This window comes from Ruditapes philippinarum, unplaced genomic scaffold, assembly GCF_026571515.1.
Source record: "Ruditapes philippinarum isolate M1 unplaced genomic scaffold, ASM2657151v2 ctg3407_1_1_1_1, whole genome shotgun sequence".
Lineage (NCBI taxonomy): Eukaryota > Metazoa > Mollusca > Bivalvia > Venerida > Veneridae > Ruditapes > Ruditapes philippinarum.
The window spans coordinates 7,404-30,157 of NW_026855246.1; the positions used below are offsets into that span (position 1 = coordinate 7,404).

Consider the following 22,754-nt stretch of genomic DNA (forward strand, 5'->3'; position numbering starts at 1 on the left):
TCAGAATGATTTAGAGCTTTTAAATAAAGATAAAAACGTTATTCGAAAACCATCTTCTCATCATTCTGTAATGTACGACATATTGAGATAAGCGTCATTAAAATTAAAATGGTTTATAAATCTAAGCCATTTTCATTATTTTCAGGTATCACATAAACTTCATCTCCTTCATCATTCTATCAAATGGTTTATCACATATCTGGTAAGTCGTTTAATGTTTTTAATTGATCGAATATAGGCCTACTACAGTTTGTATTATAAATAAATGTTCATGAAACAAGTCCATAGGGTTGTATTGTTTCAAAACAGCATCTTAAGTTGCAATCAATAAATTTGCAAACAGTAAAATATCATTTGTTCTTTTTTTTCTTCTATATACCAGGATATATGAGTTTTAGAATTAATAGTCTTTGTGAATTGATATTTCGTGTGTTTATTTATTTGTCCTTTACCTATTTTACTGGGACCAAGAATTTGATCTTTTCTTTTAGTCGCGCCAAATGACAACTTCGTTGAATTCTTTAGAGGTGATTTTACATGTAGAAGATTGAGGAAGTAAAAGGAGAAAAGCGTTGGATAGATCTCTATAGGACACTTACCTGTCTAATTCTAATCATCAGATGAGTGCATTTAAAATAAAGAAATTGCCACCAACTATTTGTTAAAAAAAGACAAAAGCTTAATAATTTTGGTTATTGAATCTTTTGATATTAAAATAAAAGGTCAGAGAAGGAATCTTTCTGTATTTCCAGAGTTTGATACCGTGTGTATACCAATCTTTCTATACATTACATTTCTTACTAAAATCAATATTTCCTCAACAATCAAGAAACTATGATATCACGTTTTTTGTAGCTTTTAATTTTAAATTTGACATTTAAATTAGGATTTTGCGGATATATCGGACGAGATTCAGGGTATGGCAAAGATCTATGGTTTACAACTTCTCAATTCGGACAACTTTCCTAAAGGATTGAATGGTATGTTTAATATGCATTTTATCTATGTTATGTTTATTTTGTCTCTAATATTATTTTCAAACCAAAAATAAATCCCCGAGATTTAACATTGATTATTTATTGATTATTCTGCTGGAAATGGATACTTCTATACATCATAGAATTGTAAAGATTGTTCCAAAGTTTTGAACATGATTGAAGGAAATTTGCATATCTAAACGTCTGATTTTCAAACACCCTTTGGAAAGAACATTTTCATCCACTGACTGATTTATCATTCAAAAATGATATGTAAGTCTATTTCAACTGAATTTAAAGTGAATTGGTTTATAATGAAAGTCTGTAATACAATAAATAATTACATAGATAGTAGACTAGACATAAAAACAAACCATCAAAGAATTATACATAGAAAATATTGGCAAGTGTGAGATACAGGATCCGATATTACATACATTTATATACCGGTACCGTTGGCCTAGTGGTTAAGGCGTCCGCCTTCGGATCGGGAGGTCGAAGGTTCGAGCCCCACGGGGAGCGTTAATTGAAGGATGAATGTTTCTCGTGGGACTCGTTCCGAAATGGCCGCTTCGTCAGCCGCGAGGTAGTTAAAATGAATGGTTACCGATTTCTATCCGCCTGGCGCCTGGCATAGTGGTAGGAATTGGGAGGTACATGGTATGCAACCAAAATACATAAATAATACATAGATAGTGGCTAGACATAAACAAACATCAAGATATACACATAATAATGGCAAGCTTGAGATACAGATCTGATATACTACATTTATATAGCAGATAATAAAGTGTCCTAAAACAAAATATTATTATCCGTCAGATAAATGTTCATTCTGAATCACTATGAACTTTATCAAAATATTTTTCTTTTCAAACAGCATTTTATAAGAATTACCAAATTATACATTTCTATTGTTTTATCAATACATGTATTTGAATTACTGATGGAAAATGTGCCCATTGTAGACTCGTCCACTTTAATGGAAATTGCTAAATCGAAGAGATTTCAAAGATTGTCATACAGCGCCTAGATTTATCAGCTTTGAGAAGTTTTTTTTTATTTTCGTTTCATATTATTAAAGAAATATTCAAGGGGAACAAATCACGACTGGAGCAAGGATTGATGAGTGACGTAGTTGGTATTTTACGACATTATCTCCAGACCCACGTGCAAGATTGTAAAAAAGAACCTGCAACCAACTCAAGTATGACGGCCGACGACTTCAGACGAGTGATATTAAATGCTGTAAGTTTCAGATTCTGCCATTTTAGATCGACTAGATTTTAAAGTATATTTATTCATCTAGACTAGACCTGTGCTTGTCAATCCTTTATGGTTGTGTTTCTCTTGTACCCGTAGGACTTGAGACCAACGTCTTTCCTTCCTTCATTTTATCATTTAAACCCATTTTTTTCTAAACTCCTTAACAGCTTTGTTTTATAGAGCTTATTGCTAGGAATTATTCAAACTTATTGGTTTAAACATATTTGTTTAAGCTCGATTGCGTAACAAGTTCTTGCAACTTATATTTCAATGTCTCTAAAATTAGGACTCCATGATCCCTGGGTTGAGAGGCAGACAACTTAACCACTAGGCCACCGCTCCCCCTAAAAACTTAACTTATTAATGGTATTGTGTTTGTTTTAAATAAACTTCAAGCTATTAACAAATATTCTATTAATGATGTTGATGTTGTAAGATTAATAGTTAAGTAATTGTGCACGGCATGGCTTCTTTTAAAAATCATTAAGCGTTTGAAAGATTTATATATTTGGCTCGGGTTATATAAGTTTACAACTAATTAAATTTGGCCATATAACATGTCAAAATAAATGTATGACTTATACTCTTCCACTTTTACTTCTTCTGTATTATGTTTATTTCAGCAATGTTTATAAAATTCTCTATTTTTTAGACTAAAACTGTAAGTATGCATGGTCCATATAAATATGAATTAATCAATTGTAATTTGCATTGATTGTTTTACATTTAGTGTATTTACAGAGCATTAACCTTTACAATTTTATTATTTCATAATCAATTTGAAACAATTTATTTTATAGACTATTAAACATACAATTATCTAAAACGTGAATATATTTAGACAGCTACAGAATAATAGAAATCATTTTAGACAAGCAGTCAGGTGAGTCTAATATGATTTCTCTGACTGCCTACGGGTCCAAATTCATTCAGTACAGTGTGAAATCACATAATAAATGTATTTCTTCCCTAGACAAATACATGTTTACTGTAATCTTGTTTGATTTGAAAAGAACATCAATGAATCAACAAACTCAGGCTGTCGTTTATATTCTTTAGCTATATTCTATAGTCTTTACTCTACTGTAACCGAAAGAGCCTATGTCACCAGAAAGGAGCTAGGCCAGCCTGAAAAAGCCTTTATATTGTCGGTAGCTTAATTTGTGTATATTGATATTGAGATCTCTTAAATAATAATTGAACTTTTCCAAACTAAAACATGTGGTCAATTAAGTATCTTACGGAATGTCGGTGGTTCGACTGAGGTATTCCACCATCAGTAAATCTGAAAAGTTGCCATATGACCTATTTTATATTGGTGCAAGGTTAATTCCAACCAAATATTAAAAAAATAGAACAAGACCCGTTCTAATAGTTGAACGACTAAATAACTTCAATAAATACACCAGAATGTACGTACGTAATTTAGTGTAATGTAGTGTAGACAGATAGAGTTCGTATTTCTTTGCCTCCTGAGGCAAGATAACTCAGATGTGACCGAAACTTGAACTTACAAATATGAATTGTTAATGAGACATTTCTAGACGGGAACTAATAGGTTATAAAATAATCTATTAACAATTTACGTAACGGGTTTAAATGTTTTTATGTGTTTAATTTGTTGTCGCTCTCAATTTTATGAAAGAAGCTGAATGAAAACAAGCTGAATGTTCCATTATTACCGCCATTTGAACATATCTGCGGATGTTTTTAAATTCAAAATTTTTTCATGTTGAATACTAATTCAGCCGGTGATGTGGAGCATGGATGATAGTTTGCACTTACAACTGCCGTCTATAAACAATTTTAATCCAACCCAGATTTTAATTATTGTAATTTTGCCGTTTCGGGCGTTCTTTGGAGACTGGCAATTTGTAACGAATTTGATTTTTTTATTGTACGTCTCTATGTTGTCTGATGCTACAAAATTACACACATGTTACTAAAATAAGACCAAACAACATTTTTGTTCTGCTTGACGTTATATATGTATGTACTAAAAATGCAAATAATATGGCACGTGATGCAATGGAATTTTCAAATGTCAATAAAATACGGGACATACTGATAACAGCAAAAAGGTTGATCATATCATAGTTGGGTTTTAGACAATTTGACTACTACTAATAAACTCTAACAAATAACATTATATCATAATTGAGTCAAGCTAGTCTCTACAAATAACATCGGAACAAATGTCCATAGCAGAAAAAATGAGATGATTGAACTATCGTGATTCTATCTGCCACATGGTTATTTGCCGGTATAGGGCACTATCAAGTAGGCACCATTAAAACATCGCTGTATACAGTGTATAGGCACAATTTATCAATGATAGTATGACATGGAATGTTGTTAATTATCACATGCTGTTAATAACTTGCCTTTTTTATCAAAATAAGTAAACACTGATTTGCTTTGTGATCTCATTTCATATCAAAATATAAAAAAACATCATCTTTAACGAACGCACAATACGGCAAAATTGACAATGCTGTAAGTTCGGTTTGATCTGGTCATGGACAATACTGGTAACTGTAAGCTACCACCCAATCAAACCAAGCTAGCACCGGCTTTAGTAGAGTTCAACATTTAAACACGAAAATAGTGAAATGTTGAATTAACGAACATCCGCAAATGTGTTCATACGCTAAAAATCACGGAACCCCCATGCCCCATGTCAGAGTTGTAGATTCGGTTCAACAAAATCTTGTTAATAATATTAGATGGAATTCTTCAAAGAACCCGATAGGCTACCTCTGCGGAAGAAGTTTAATTCTTTACTCATAGATTTTGTTGTTTTGCTATTTCTAGAGGATAGTGGATGAGACGAGCAGATATTTTTTAATATTTTTATACGAAACGGAAGTTTCTAAAATTGTTAAGCACTTGTTTAAACTGAATTTTTGCTTTTACAGTAGCTTGCAGTTACCATTACTGTCTTTCAAGAGGTTGAATCAAACCAAGTCTGCAACATTTTTCAGTTTTGTCGTTTTCTGGCGTTCTTTAAGGTTTCCATATTTAACTAATATATCAATGTGTCAGAAATGAAAATCAAGTTTACAATAATCAGTACTAAAATTATGAGTATATCCATAGTAATGAGTTCATGGCTACGATCTTTGATGTATTGCATGGGAAAATTGGAATCATGCTGCATGGAATAAACAACATTTTAGTGTTTTATGGCCCCACAGAGTGGGAGCATATAGCGTTGCACTTGTCCGTCCGAGTGTCCGTCCGTCCGTCTGTCTGTCCGTCCGTACGTCTGTCCGTCCGTCCGTCCGTCCGTACGTCCCGAAATCTTGTGATCGCAACTCCTCTTAAACCGGATGGCAGATTTCGCTTAAACTTCCAGGGATGAACAACCTTAATGTGTAGATGGTAGTAAAGGAAGGAATTTTTGCTGCGACCAAATTTAACAGAATTATGGCCCTTTGTTGATTTTTTCACTATATACTATGTAGAAATTTTGTGAACGCAACTCCTCTTAAACCGGATGGCAGATTTTGCTTAAACTTCCAGGGATGAACAACCTTAATGTGTAGATGGCAGTAAAGGGAGGAATTTTTGCTGCGACCAAATTTAACAGAATTATGGCCCTTTGTTGATTTTTTCACTATATACTATGTAGAAATTTTGTGAACGCAACTCCTCTTAAACCGGATGGCAGATTTTGCTTAAACTTCCAGGGATGAACAACCTTAATGTGTAGATGGCAATAAAGGGAGGAATTTTTGCTGCGACCAAATTTAACAGAATTATGGCCCTTTGTTGATTTTTTCACTATATACTATGTAAAATTTTGTGAACGCAACTCCTCTTAAACCGGATGGCAGATTTTGCTTAAACTTCCAGGGATGAACAACCTTAATGTGTAGATGGTAGTAAAGGAAGGAATTTTTGCTGCGACCAAATTTAACAGAAGTATGGGCCTTTGTTGATTTTTTCACTATATGCTATGTAGAAATTTTGTGAACGCAACTCCTCTTAAACCGGATGGCAGATTTTGCTTAAACTTCCAGGGATGAACAACCTTAATGTGTAGATGGTAGTAAAGGAAGGAGTTTTTGCTGCGACCAAATTTAACAGAAGTATGGGCCTTTGTTGATTTTTAGTTTTCAACTTGTGGCACATGTAGTCCAAAAAATATTTGACCTAGAGTCATAAGATTGACAGAGCAGTGGCGTGTGGGGGCATCCGTGTCCTATGGACACATTTCTAGTTTATCATAAAAAAGCAACTTGATTTTTTTTACCCAGCATTGCATTACTGTATGTTTCACATTTTCACGTGCATACCTAATAATTCTATGTTGTTATTTATAATTGTACGATTGCATACAATTTATACTTTCCATCCCAATGAAACTAAGTCAATCATAAATCAGAAAATTGATTCAAAAGAAAGCTTTATAGAATTAAACGAAAGTTGTTTTAATAAAATTGTCAAACTTTAATCTGTTTTTATTATTATTATTATCATTATTATTATTATTATTATTATTATTATTATTATTATTATTTTCCTCATATTGTCCTTATGTACAGTATGTTCTGTTCTATTCTGATATAATACCCGGTATATGCATTGTTTGTATGCAGTATTATATTTATGTCAGTAGGCGATTTTGATGCATAAAATATGTTTGAATATTGTTGTTATTATTATTATTATTATTATTATTATTATTATTTTCTAGCTTCAAATAAAGTTTAGGAGGGCTTGTATTTCACCGAGTCTATTTTGTTTATTCTTTTTAATTGTTATCATTATCGAAGTAATTTCAATGCTTTGTGAATTCTCCCTTAATAAGATGCTTTTATCTTATTTTCACCGTTTCACTAAATTTTAATACTTTTGATAATTTTATAATATTTGCGAAAGCAGCAGAAGTTTCTAAAGTCCCTTATAACGGCATAGAAATTGTTTTATTAAAAAAAATGAATGGACTTGACCTACGAAAAATAGAGATCAAGTTATATAAGGTCTAGGTTGAAGTAGATACTGGTCCTGCAAGATAACTGATTGTAACTTCTAGGCTTTTTAGGAAAATTAATAATGATTATGATTTCTTTAAGTCTTAATTTTTGTTTTATCGCATCAAATTCTGACAACAATTTTATATTGAACATGGTCTGTACAGACAGGAATAACTGTTGTCAGTAGGTCAATATATTTGCATACAAACCCCGAATGTGTTAACTTCTATAACATGGAATAATTAATTAGACTAAAACAAAGCAAATAATGTCAGATATCAAACAACTAGGGAGACGATGATCACAAAATATGAGTAAATGATGATCGTCAAAATGGGAGTTTAAACATTTGGCTGTTAAAGGTCTTTTCTCCTTTGAATTAGTAATAGCTATTTGTTTGAAAATATATTTGTACCGGGTCATATCCATATATAAGTATGGATATACATTAATATTTTAACCTTGAGTCAATATAGAGAACTAAATTTTACAGGCCAAACGTGAAGGAGCTAACAATTAGAACAATAATCAGTTGATTGATAGTGATTATAACGTGACATGGAGATGAGCACAATAATTAAATATTTATAATGATTTGCATATTGTCAAATCTAAAGTCACAAAGTACTTAATCATGATGCTTATTCTTATTCTCATAAAATTATATATATATTTGCCCTGACGATGTAGAAACTGGTAGGCATTATATTAAAATACGAAAAATCAGTTAATATCAGACAAGACTAGTTTTGGAACCATCGTGCTTCTTCCTGGTCGTTGCGGATTAAGGACAAGTAAAATTAAATTTCTAAAAGATACGGTACTCTAAACATTGATAATTGTACAAACTGTCACTTAACTGGATGCAATTTTACAATAATAGTATTATTCTTGTAATATGAGTAGACATTTCAAAGTCCTGTTATTATTATTAATAGATAACAACGTAACGAGAAAGTTAATATGATTATGAGTAAATTGAAAGTATCACAATTGGGAACATAGAATAATTTGATTAATTCAATGTTTTTTATTATGAAATGTGCATGGGAAATTTGTATGCTATTATGTTGCATCAATTTAATCATCATTTATTTAATATCAGTATCCACAATTTCTGGAATAGATATCAATTTGAGAGCATCGTTATAGAATAATGCTAGACGATATCTCAATGATAACATATGGAATGCTAGTAGATCTGGGTGATCAAATACAAAACATCTGAACAATAAGCTATGCGTTATTCTACAGTAATGTGCGAACATTTATTATATTTTGCCATTCTAATATGTCAATAATAAAGAGAATCAACTAAAAATTTGCTGAACTACACTGAGAGGTGAAATAATCATAATGCCGCATTTAGTTTAATGACTTAAAAACTGACGTCATATGACGTGTAAGCAGTTCTTTTGAATTCAGTGCATATATATGAGCCACGACATGACAAAACCAACGTAATGCGTTTGCGACCTGCATGGATGCAGACCAGCATGCGCATCCGCGCAGTCTGATCAGGATCCATGCTGTTCGCTTACCAACTCTATTACAAGTAGAGAAACTGATAGCGAACAGCATGGATTCTGATCAGACTGCGCGGATGCGCAGGCTGGTCTGAAACCATGCTGGTCGCAAACCCATTATGTTGGTTTTGTCATGACGCGGCTCATATATATCATGTTATAATGCACTATATTGGCAAGTATGTATAACAAAGAAGTAAAGTAAAGCTTGTAAGACCGATAATTATTAAATTGTACATTACATTGTGTATGTATATAATTTTATATAATTCTTATAATTATAGATATTGTTATTACTGTTATTATTAACCAACAAAGTTTGCATTGTGTTTTATTTCCTATAACATTATTTGTATAATAAACAAGACCAATTTTAAAGGTCCGTTATGCCTCGGAAATGTTTTTATTTTTATTTCTAAAAAGCTTTTTTAATTTTGGTGTATTTATAGTCCAAAATCAAAAAGAGTTACTCATTGGCCTATTACCTAAACCATCTTTTACACATGTTGCTATTTGGCAATAAGTACATTTATAGTGAATTATTATTTTGTATGGAAGTCAAAATACTACTTTGTTTACTACGTTTATGACAATAAATTTCACATTCATCGCTTCTTACTTCAGGTAACGAGCATCTTACATTCTCTTAAATCATGATTTAAACATTATAAAAATCATTTTTGCCTTTTTTGTAAGAAATAAAATTTCTTTGTTTTTGAGGCATAATGTGCTTTTGATATCATAACCAATTCGGTTTATTACATTTAACAAAAAAATTATAATAGTTTGATCTCATATATGCCTGTCGATAATTTACTTCCAAACGAATACTGTAATTGTCGATTTTTGACATAAAAAAGCAGCATATTACGATAATCGATACTGTTGTCACTTATGGGGGTAGGTAAATGAATCATATCATTATTCAAAGGATTTTAGTAACAATAACAACACATCGTTACTTGCATTCATACATAATGCTTCAATCCAATGATAAAGGTTAATGCATTTTTACATGAACATTTTCAATTAAACTGGATATTCGCATGCTTTATTAAAATAATTTACAGAATTTTGTTATTTATATAAACAAAAACGCCAATGAACTTCGATTGTTTTACAATTTCTAAATCAATGCATTGAAATTATAAAAACCGTTTATAGATTATAAACTTAAATTGACATTCAATTATCTAAAACGTGAATATATTTAGACAGCTACACAACAAAAGAAACCATTTTAGACAAGCAGTTAGGTGAATCTAATATGATTTCTCTAACTGTCTACAGGTCCAAGTTCATTCAGTAAAGTACTGTAACAGACGTAACTGAAATTACATAATAGGAGTATTTCTTCTAGACAAACACATATTTACTGTTATCGTGTTTGATTTAAAAAGTACGTCAATGAATCAACAACCTCAGGCTGTCGTTTATATATTTTGTTATTTTGCTGTAACCGAAAGAGCCTATATCACCAGAATGGAGCTAGACAAGCCTGCAAAAAGCCTCTATATTGTTGCCGTTTTGATATTGAGATCTCTTAAATTTCAATTGAACTTTTCTAAACTGTAAACATGTGGTATATCAAGTATATCAATTTAGTAGCTTAAGGGCTAGACTAACGGAACGTCCGTGGTTCTACTCGGGTGGCCGTTTGTGCCTAAAATAATATAAAGAGCGGCACCAGTACAGCTGGAAAGTCGCCATATGAACTATTTTGTATTGGTGCGACGTTTAACTCAAGCAAGCAAGGACAAGACCCGTTCTTATTGTTGAGCGACTAAATTACCAGAATTTACCTACGTAATTTAGTGTAATGTAGTGTAGACAGATAGCATTCGTAATTCTTTGCCTCTTGAGGCAGGCAAGATAACTGAGATGTGACCGAAACTTAAACTTATCAATATGAATTGTTAATGAGACATTTCTAATCGGGAACTAATAGGTTATAAAATGGTCTATTAACAATTAACATAACGGGTTTAATTGTTTTTATGTGTTTAATTTGTTGTCGCTCTCATTTTAATGAAAACAGCTGAATGAAATCAAGTTGAATGTTCCATTATTACCACCATTTGAACATATCTGCGAATGTTTCTAATTTCAAAATTTCTACTACTTAAGCCTGTGTTAGGGAGCATGGATGATAGCTTGAACTTACCACTGCCGTCTATAAACAAATATAATCAAGCCCAGTTTTTTTAATAATTTTAATTTTGCCGTTTCGGGCGTTCTTTGGAGACTGTCAATTTGTAACGAATTTGATTTTTTTATTGTACGGAAAATTCCCTATCTCTGTGCTGTCTAATGTTTCAAAATTACGCACATGTTACGTATACTATTGTTTTTTTGCTTCACGTTATATACATATACTAAAAATGTAATGCAAATAATATGACACGTGATGCAATGGAATTTCCAAATATCAATAAAATACGGGACATAGTGATAACAGCAAAAAGGTTGATCATTATCATGGTTGGGTTTTAGACAATTTGACTACTAATAATAAACTCTAACAAATAACATTATATCGTTATTGAGTCAAGCTAGTCTCTACAAATAACTTCGAAATAAATATCCATAACAGAAATAGTGAGATGATTGAACCATCGTGATTCTATCTGCCGCATGGTTATTTGTCGGTATAGGGCACTATCAAGTAGGCACCATTAAAGCATCGCTGTATACAGTGTATAGGCATCATTAATCAATGATAATATGACCTGGAATGTTGTTAATTATCACATACTGTTAGCAACTCGCCTTTTTATCGCAATATCCAAACACTGATTTGCTTTTAGATTACATTTGATACCAAAATAGAGAACCAACAGCATCCCTAACGAACGCACAATACGGCAAAATGTTCGGTTTTTATTTAGACCTGTTTATGACTATAAGCTACCGCCGACACCGCTAGCACCGGCTTTAGTAGAGTTCAACATGTAAACACAAAAATGGTGAAATGTTGAATTTACGAGCATTCGCAGATGTGATCATGGAACCCCCAGTCCAGAGTTGTAGATTCGGTTCAATGAAATCTTGTTTATAAGTTACTGTAATATATTACATGGAATTTTCCAAAGAACGTGCTGTGATACTTCTGCCGAAGAAGTTTAATTTTATAGTCATAGGTTTTGTTGTTTTGCTATTTTAGAGGGCAGAGGGTGGTGTGGGAGACGAGCAGATATATCTCAATACATCTATTCTTATGACGAAAATGAAGTTGATTACGTGATTAACTTTGTTTATTAGATTTGAGAGCTTGTTAATACTGGATTTACAGCTTGCAATTACCAATACTGTATTTGAAAAGACTCGGTCAAACCGAGCCTGCAGCATTATCAGTTTTGCCGTTTTCTGGCGTTCTTTAAGGTTTCCATGTTTGACTTATATATCAATGTATCGGAAATGAAAATCAAGTTTACAATAATCAGTACTAAAATTATGAGTAAACCCGTATAGTAATGAGTTCATGACTACGATCTTTGATGTATAATGCATGGGAAAATTGGAAATCATGCTGCATGGAATAAACAACATTTTATGTTATTTTCTCATAAAGCAATTTGATTTTTTATACAGCATTGCATTATAACATTTTCACGTGCATAACTAATTATTTTATATTGTTTTTTATATTTGTATGATTGTATACAATTTATGCTTTTCATCCCAAATGAAACTATGTCGGTCATAAATTAGAAAATTGATTCAAAAGAAAGCTTGATAAAATTAAACGAAAGTCGTATTTGATAAAATTGTCATACTTTAATCTGGTTTATATTTTATTTTCCTCATACTGTAATATGTACCTGAGAGAATAAAAAGTATGTTCTGTTACATGTATGATATAATGTACGCAATATGTGCATTGTTTGTTTGCAGTATCATATTTATGCGTTTGAATATAATTATTGTTATTATGCCTGACATAATTCACAAAAGCTTTTCCAACCCCACTAAAGTTGGAAAGACGCCATATGACCTATACTGTGTTGGTGCTACTTAAAGAGCGAGCAAAAAATATTATTATTATTATTATTATTATTATTATTATTATTATTATTTCCTAAATTCAAATATAGTTTACAGTTACTTTCCAGGAACGCCTTGTATTTCATCAAGTCTGTTTTTTTTTACTCTTCTTTTAATTATAATTATATCCGAAGGAATTCCAATGTTTTGAGCATTCTCAATGAACAATTATAAGATGCTTTTATTTTATTTTCACTGTTTTATTTAATGTCACATAATTTTAATTCACAAGGCCGTTTCAGAATGTTTGAGAAACAGCAGAAAATTTTTAATTCTCTCATAACATCATAGAAATTGCATTATCAAAAATGAATGGACTTGACCTATGAAAAATAGACCAATTACATGTATAAGGTCCAGGTTAAAGTAGATCTAAGTCTCACTATATAACTGATTGTAATATCTAGGCATTTTAGGAAAATTGACATTAATTTTGAAATCTGTAAGATATAATTTTTGTTTTATCGCATCAAATTCTGACAACATTTTTGTAATGAACATGGTCTCATAGAAGTTGTAACACAGACAGGTTTAACAGTTGTCAGTACGTCAACATATTTGCATACAAACCCCGAATGTGTTAACTTCTAAAACATGGAATAATTAGACTAAAACAAGGCAAATAATATCAGATATCAAATAACTATGGAGGCGATGATTATAAAAGATGAGTAAATGTTGATCATCAAAGTTGGCGTTAAAACATTTGACTGTTAAAGGTCTATTCTCATTTGAATTAGTAATAGCTATATTAGTAATATTTCTTTGAAAATTCATTTGTACCGGGTCAACTATTCATATAAATATAGATATACATTAACCCTGAGTCAATATAGAGAACTAAATTTTACAGGCCAAACGTGAAACAGCTAACAATTAAAACAATAATCAGTTGATTGATAGTGATTATAACGTGACATGGAGAAGTGCATAATAATTAAATATTTATAATAATTTGCATATTGTCAAATCTAAAGTCACAAAGTACTTAATCATGATGCTTATTCTTATTCTCGTAAAATTTAATATATATTTGCCCTGATGATGTAGAAACCGGTAGGTATTATATTAAAATACGAAAAATCAGTTAATATCAGATATTGTTCAAACAAGACTAGTTTTGGAGCCATAGTGCTTCTTCCAGATTGTTGCGGTTTAAATACAAGTTGATTAAATTTCTAAAAGATACGGTACTCTAAACATTTATAATTGTACAAACTGTCACTTAACTGTATGCAATTTTACAATAATAGTATTATTCTTGTAATATGAGTAGACATTTCAAAGTCATGTTATCATTATTAATAGATAACAACGTAACGAGAAAGTTAATATGATTATGAGTAAATTGAATGTATAACAATTGGGAACATAAAATAATTTGATTAATTCAATGTTTTTATTATGAAATGTGCATGGGAATTTTGTATGCTATTATGTTGCATCAATTTAATCATCATTTATTTAATATCAGTATCCACAATTTCTGGAATAGATATCAATTTGAGAGCATCGTTATAGAATAATGCTAGACGATACCTCAATGATAACATATGGAATGTTAGTAGATCTGGGTGATCAAATACCAAACATCTGAACAATAAGCTATGTGTTATTGTACAGTAATGTACGAACATTTAATATATTTTGCCATTTTAACATGCTAATAGAAATTGAATCAATGAATAAAAATATATGCTGAACTACACTGAGAGGTGAAATAATCATAATGCCGGCATTTAGTTTAATGACTTAAAAACTGACGTCATATGACGTGTAAGCAGTTCTTTTGAATAATTATTCAGTGCATATATATGAGCCACGACATGACAAAACCAACGTAATGCGTTTGCGACCAGCATGGATGCAGACCAGCCTGCGCATCCGCGCAGTCTGATCAGGATCCATGCTGTTCGCTTACCAACTCTACTACAAGTAGAGAAACTGATAGCGAACAGCATGGATTCTGATCAGACTGCGCGGATGCGCTGCAGGCTGGTCTGAATCCATGCTGGTCGCAAACCCATTATGTTGGTTTTGTCATGGCGCGGCTCAAATATATCATGTTATAATGCACTCTATTGGCAAATCTGTATAACAAAGAAGTAAAGTAAAGCTTGTAAGAACCATAATTATTAAATTGTACATTACATTGTTTATGTATATAATTTTTACATAATTTTTTACAATTACAGATATTGTTATTAATATTATTATTAACCAATAAAGTTTGCATTGTGTTTTATTTCCTATAACATTATTTGTAAAATATTAAGAACAATTTTTAAGGTATACTATTCCTCAGAAATGCTTTTATTTTTATTTCTAAAAAGCTTTTTTTAATTTTGGTGTATTTATAGTATCCAAAATCAAAAAGAGTTACTCATTGGCCTATTACCAAAACCATCTTTTACATATGTTGCTATTTGGCAATAAGTAGAGTTATAGGGAATTATTATTTTGTATGGAAGTCAAAATACTACTTTGTTTACTACGTTTATGACAATAAATTTCACATTTATCGCTTCTTACTCCAGGTAACGAGCATCTTGCATTATTTAAACATGATACAAATCATGTTTGCCTTTTCTAAGGAAGTAAAATTTCTTTGTTCTTGAGGCATAATGTGCCTTTAATATCATAACCATTTCGGTTTATTACATTTATCAAACAAATTTATAGTAGTTTCATCTCAAATATGCCTGTCGATTTTTAAACGAATACTGTAATAGTCGATATTTTGACATCAAAAAGGGAGCATATTAAGATAATTTATATTATTACCCATTGTTAATTTCCCATAAACCACTGGGAGTTATTAATACTGTTAATGCAAGTGTACCATTGTACTAAGAAATTTGTACTGCAGTATAAAATCTGGTCACACGGTTTATTTTCTAAAGAAAAAAATTCATAAAAAAATCATCACAGTTATTGCTCCTGGTAAAAAGTCAATAACACATGGGGTTTGTGAGTAACAATAAGAATATCATCCCTCGTAAAAATACTGTATTTTCCTTGGGATCATATTTTTACTGTTACCCACAAACCCATGTGTTATTTATATACTGTTGTCACTCATGAGGGTACGTAAATGAATTCTATCATTATTAAAAGGTTATAATGTTATAAGTAACAATTACAAAAACATCATTACATGCATTCAATCCAATGATAAAGGTTAATGCATTTTTGCATGTACATTTTCAATTGAAATGGATATCTGTATGCTTTATTCAAATATTTACAGAATCTTGTTATTTATGCAAAAACGCCAATGAACTTTGATTCTTTTACAATTTCTAAATCAATGCATTGCTACTATAAAAAGCGTTTATAGATTATAAACTAAAATTGACAAATATATGCCCGTTATGGACCACTTATAAACTATAAGCAACGTGATATTTTAATTTAGTATATTTTATATCATAAAGAGCTGGTGCTTTTCAAGAAAAGGGTAAATCATTATAAGGGTCTATTATGCCTGAGGCAGGTTATTCAAATTGTTGTATACCTTAACGAAATGTGTTTGTTACATGTTAAATTCTCGCTATTATTGTGATTAAGGTGACACCGTACAGTGGAGCACTAGGTGACTACATCTGGCCAAAGGTTAGTCAAAAAGAGACGTCAAACGTTAGAAAAGACTACCCTATCGCAATCTACAGATATATCAATGGAATTGAGAGGGTACGCATTTGTTGTATGAATCGGAACATATTTATTCATAAATAAACTTTAACCCTTCAAAATAATCTGTTTTGAAAATAATCTTGTTTTTTATGCATACAACGTTTGAAAACTTCTATTAAAATATCCTTATACATATATAAAGTATATTTTCTTTTATTTTTTTTATTTTCAAGCCATACAATTCTTATAGACATCACTTCTATGTCTGTAAATCTAATAGATATACTTACAGTTTTATAAATATTTGATTGATGGTATACATAGTATATGATGTATGCAAACAAAATCTAAAACACTCATTATATATTCAAACAGTTTGCTCAGGTTACTTTTGGAAAGAATGAGGCAAAAGTAAACGCCTTTATGCTAAGTGAAGAACCTCATGTTAAGGATCCCTTCATGGGTAAAAAGTTTGATGTCATTGCTAAACAGGTGAGAAATAAAGTGAACCATTTTTCATTTTTGGTACATGTATAAGTCATTTTTTATGTTGAACATTGTTCAATAGATTCATTCCAAGTACGTATGCTTATGCTTCAGGAAAATAAAAGTACTTTATAATAAGTTATTGTATATTATATACCATGATTCTTACAGAATAAAAATTAGTTAAATTACATTGAAAAAGTAACTCGAAGACAAAAAGGCAATCAGTCATTTCACATGATCTAAGTTATAATAATTATTGTCTTTAAAAGTACTACGCATTTATTGGAACGTCCATTACTAAAGTTTTATATAAAAATATTTATTGCACAGGATGAGCCGTTTGTTATGAAGAACGGTGATAAATACGAGGGTTTTTGTGTTGATGTCTTAACAGAATTATCAAGAAGTCTGAAGTTTGACTACGAAATTTTTGAACTTGAGGGTTCAACTATAAATCAAAACGGGAAATCTACAGTCTGGGATGATATTATAACGCAACTTAAAGTCGGGGTAAGTATGATTTTCTTTGATATCGTTAGTAATTTTTAAATATATGCAATCCCAATACGTTATGTTATTTCTATGAAAGCCGAGACAACGGTTATTTAATGTCACCATACGAAGACACGTGTATCTCAGTGCTAATATTTTGTCTAGTCCTTGGAAATCATTGATTCCAATATTGTATTGTTTCAGACTGACTAATGCATTAGACGTTGCAAGAAAAAGGAAAAGTTGCGCCTTTGTTCATCCATCTATAACATCATGAATCAAAGCTTTATTATTTTATGACAGTTGATCTTACCTTCCAGATTTTTACATACCACAAGTTCCATGAAATCCATTGACGCAATTGCAATACGTTTATATTTTCATTTTTCATTCTTATATAGAAAGTATTTATTTATAATGGTTTTCTTCTGAACAATTATCAAATGTACTTTTCAGAATGCTTCGATGGCAATAGGTGCATTTGCAGTCACTGCTCAAAGGGAAGCCAAAATATCGTTTTCGTACACTATAATATCGTCTGCAGTCAGCTTGCTGATGAAAAAGCCCCCGGATACGACAAACTACTTTCAGGTATGTTTTTTTAAATTTGGTATGATAAAATTACCATAATTTTAAAAACTATATCTTCTAATTTTTATGAATCAATAAAATTCCTAATGGTTTCAAATCATACAAAAATGATGACTTCTTTTATGAAATCAGCACCATGTAAGAATTAAAAACAACTCGCAATAAGATATTACTCAAAGCCCTGGATAACAATATTTCAACTTTAAAGAACATTTTACATCTACATGTAATTTATTTGCTAAAGACATGAAACAACCCATATTAAATGGGAAACAACTCTATCAATAAACAAAACATCTAGTTGTCTCAGTTAGTGATCTTTCTAAGTACAGCTTTTTGATTTTAGTTTCTAGGACCATTTTCACCTTTGCTGTGGATGATGATCGTTGTGTTCTTCTTATCGGTTGGTCTTGGTCTGTACTTTATGGCAAGATTTGATTCTACCCAAGAAGAATCTGAACAAAAGTTTGACCTCAAGGAGAGTATGTGGTACTCTCTGACAATTTTACTGCAAGGTATGTCGTGAACGTTCCTCTATTACATGTATAACTAGAAAACGTAACATCTACGATATCAATTTCCATTTTCCATTAGGCGTTTTTTTACCCAATTTATTTGGACATATCAGTAGAAATGAATTACTCAGTGCTAATTTGCATATTTCAATTTGAAGCTATATAGTTGCTGGCATTACTTTAAAATTCTTTAGTGTTGTTGAAATTAGTATTTTGTAAAAGTAATAGTTACATGAAATTTTAATACATTCAAATACTTTTAATAGCAATGAAACGATATTTAAGATTTATGTTTAGAGCACATATTCATATTACAACCTGGAACGTTTTTTTCAGATGTTGGAATGTGATGTATCGGACATCCACCCTGAAAAGTTTTTTTTTTAAATTATTTAAACAGTAATTAAATGTATAGTTATTTTTCAGGTTCTGCCGAATACTCACCACAAACGACATCCATGCGCACTATTATCGCGTTTTTCTGGTTCTGTACTTTAGTGATAAATGCTGCATACACTGCAAACCTTGCAGCATTTCTTACCCTCCAACAGATTGACAACCGAATCAAAACTGTAGATTCTTTGGCCAGACAATCAAACGTCAAATACGGTATCCTCAACAACAGTGACCTTATGCAGTTCTTTAGAGAATCCAGGCAAGAGTGACTTTTTGTCAATGTTGCATGTTAATAACATCTTGTTCAAAATAAAAATACTTTTAAGCATTTTAATAGGTATTTACGCGCATACTCCTTTTTAATAAGCAATGAAGGTTATATTCTGAGTAATATAAATAAAGAAGTTTACATACTCGATGATGTAGATAAAAAAATCGGAAAAATAAACTGTAAATGATTTAATGCAATTAGCCCTGGATTTTTAGTCTGCTTTTTTGGAATAAAAGTATCATTACAATTCAGTTCATTAAATTCGTTTTTTATTGTTTAAATGGTTATTTCAGGGTTGTGGTAGGTTTACACATACTGTTTATGACATTACTTCAGCCAACAAATATGTAACACTTCTTTATGAGTTAATGCTATGTCTAAAAATCAAGTTTCACTTAACTTCACAGGGATGACACTTATGAACGTATGTGGACATTTATGAAACTGTACGAAGACATCTCATTACTTTCTACAAGGAAGAAGGGTTTGGACTTTGTTCAAAACGGAGTACCAACTTCTAGTGGAAAAGCGGAATTCATTTACCTTGACGACGGCGTTATAAATAATTATAATGCACAGCAGAACTGTGAGCTTGAGTCTATAGAAGAAAATTTTGGAGTCAAACACTTCAGTATAGGGTTCCCAAAAGGAGCACCATATCGAAGCGATATCAATAGAGCTCTTTTACAACTCAAAGAAAACGGGGTCTTAGACCGACTTAGAGACAAGTAATTTGTTTTCTGTATTTGCTAAGTAAACAACTGAAAAATTGTTCTTTAACGTTCTTTAACAGTATCAATGCTATAACTTTCTTTTTGTCAATACTATAACACCATTTAAATCTTTCTGTCGTAAAGCATAACTGCTTTTATTTTTATATTTTCATTAACAAATATTTAATTATGTTTGGTATGTTAAACAATTAAGATAGTTGTTTCCTTTAAATCATGGATTGAGCCTGTGTTAGGATCATTTATAACTTTGGCACGGTTGCTGACAAGTAAATAAATCACACATATCAAATAAGTATGTTGACATCCTTTATCGACTTTAATTCAAAGCATTTAAGATTCTTTCATCTTATTAAAACACGAGAATTCTATTTTAAATATATCGTCAGATGGTGGACAAGCCAAAAGTCAAACTGCACTGTCAAGACTTCGGACGCTGGATCCAAGACAAATACAGCATCAGAGTTGAACATTTCTAACATGTTTGGTGTGTTTATTTTTCTAATTGCCTTCGCTGTTCTTGCTGTGTTGTACGAAATCGGTTTGATCATCTTCAAGTTCACTCAAGAGAGAAAAAAGAAAAAGGTGGTTGTTATAGTTATTTAGAAAGTAAGATATCAAAATAACGAATATTTTTGTATAATATTTTACAATAGCGAGACAAACAAGTACATGTATTTCTAACGTAAAAGAAAGATGGCTAAAAAAGGAAATTAACGTTTATGTTTTATCAGATAAAATTATTCTAAAATTATTCTACTTATTTCTGTCTGTTAAAATTATATTGCTTCACTTTTGTATTTAAAAGTTGCATTTAGTACAAATTATGTACTCGAGAAAATTATAAGCAATGTGAAATGTCCAGTTTTTGTAAATGTTATCTAAACTTGAAAATAATAATAAAAAGATTATAGACAAACAATATTTTCATTAAAATTATTCATTAAACTTTAAATACAGTGATGTATAATTACAAACGTATGTCATACAGAAAGAAGAATCTGAAATCGAGGAGAAAACAAACGGAAATAGTGTGCAGTTTGGTGACACCACCTACGTCGATGAAAATTAACGGAAGAGGTTTTACGAATAGACTAGGGATGTTATGACTGGAAAAACGCACCTTATAGACGCATCTGTACATAAGCGACGCTTGTAGAGTCAACAATGTAGACGCTTTGGTGGTTTTCTGGGCTTTTTTAAGTTGATTTCGGAAGAAATTGTAACCAGATTGAGCAGAATTGACTGACATCCTGTTGACGGATTATTAAGAATACATTGTATTGATATGGGGTTCCGCCAGACAAGTTAGTGTGCAAAATGTGTAAAAAGACTTTATTGTCTTTTAATTTTGACTTTTCATTTTACAAATACGTATTGTTGTTTCCAAATTACTATTCATCAAATAATTAATTATGATTGCCTTGCCTTATCTTTTTTACGTTTATATTTTTCTTCTTAGACCAAATTTTCAGAGAACTAACTTTCAAATATCATGTTAAAATGTTTTATATGATTTGGTCTTGAAGATGATTATAAAAATTAAGCCGATATAAAACAGTATTTGAAAATCTGATTTGTTGTCGTATATAGGAGAAACCTATATTTGTTCGAATTACTGTTCCTTCTTGTATCACAATCATCATCATATGCTTTAAGATTTGTATAAAACGTGTCACTTGTTTGTAACTTTTTCTTCTATTTTTTACAGAAAGTATTTTATACTAGTTTCTTTGTACAGTGTTTTTCATTATGCTTGATAATATACTTTACCAAGGATTGGTATGTTTAATGTGTCTTTACTTGTTTAATTTAAATAAAACATGTACATCTTATCTAATTGTTACGTTTTTGCCCAAGGTATTCATACAACAACATAATAGCTACTCGTATAAACATGAAATAATGTATACAGTGGTGAAAGTTCAAATAAAACGTAATGCATGTATCCTAAAGATTGGTTATCATCCCTTTTTGTCAAAATTTCACGTCATTTTTCACATTCTTATACTGGTATTTTCACTTTCTCATATAAGAATGCGTCTTTATTTTTTATTGTAAACATGATATATATTGATTTAAAACATAAAATTCTAAACGAGACTTTGTTTACATATTGTATCATTTTCATTTAAGTGCTACTTGAATAGCATGGTTAGTTACGTTTTTGTTGTATTTTGATGTAATTTTTAACTTACATGTATGCAGGAGTCAAAACCAGGTGTCAAGGATTTCATTGTCTGATACAGATATATGAGTGTGATGATTGAAATTATGCCTATGGTAAATAATGCCACCATACCAAATAGAATCCCTTTAAACCTTCTACATTCTAAACTGACGACATGTATTAGTCCAAAACCCAATGAAGTGCTATTTAGAACATCTTCGTAAATAATCAAAAGTGTCGATAAATGCATATAATATAAAACGTAACAGAGAGCTTAGTTTATCTTTAACGCCAGTCTTATGTTTTGATATTACAGTTGATTATGTGAATCAATATTTGAGCCGTGTCACGACAAAACCAACATAGTGCGTTTGCGACCAGCATGGATCCAGACCAGCCTGCGCATCCGCGCAATCTGATCAGGATCCATGCTGTTCGCTTACCAACTCTATTACAAGTAGAGAAACTGATAGCGAACAGCATGGATCCTGATCAGACTGCGCGGATGCGCAGGCTGATCTGGATCCATGCTGGTCGCAAACGCACTATGTTGGTTTTGTCGTGACGCGGCTCATTTGTTTTTTTAATTAAAAAAACTGTAAAGTATAAACAACAATAAAAAACATTTGAGATCGGCTGAGTAACAAATACTATTTAAAATTTTCGTA

The 22,754-nt window shown here is 31.2% G+C and overlaps 1 protein-coding gene across 2 annotated transcripts; it reads left to right on the forward strand.

Moving 5' to 3' along the window:
* Positions 1 to 155: 155 nt before the first annotated feature.
* On the forward strand, positions 156 to 21,751 carry LOC132742626 (glutamate receptor ionotropic, kainate 2-like). Of its 2 annotated transcripts, none has more exons than XM_060731081.1 (12): positions 156 to 202; positions 887 to 980; positions 2,062 to 2,225; positions 16,366 to 16,488; positions 16,807 to 16,923; positions 17,251 to 17,430; positions 17,869 to 18,003; positions 18,350 to 18,518; positions 18,945 to 19,173; positions 19,593 to 19,913; positions 20,306 to 20,525; positions 20,908 to 21,751. In XM_060731081.1, exons 2-11 carry the CDS (start codon positions 920 to 922, stop codon positions 20,520 to 20,522), a joined length of 1,716 nt encoding a protein of 571 aa, XP_060587064.1. In that variant the 5' UTR covers positions 156 to 202; positions 887 to 919; the 3' UTR covers positions 20,523 to 20,525; positions 20,908 to 21,751. The 2 variants fall into 2 exon arrangements, with proteins under 2 accessions (XP_060587064.1, XP_060587063.1); XM_060731080.1 differs by having other exon boundaries at positions 20,306 to 20,501.
* The last annotated feature ends 1,003 nt before the right edge of the window (positions 21,752 to 22,754 follow it).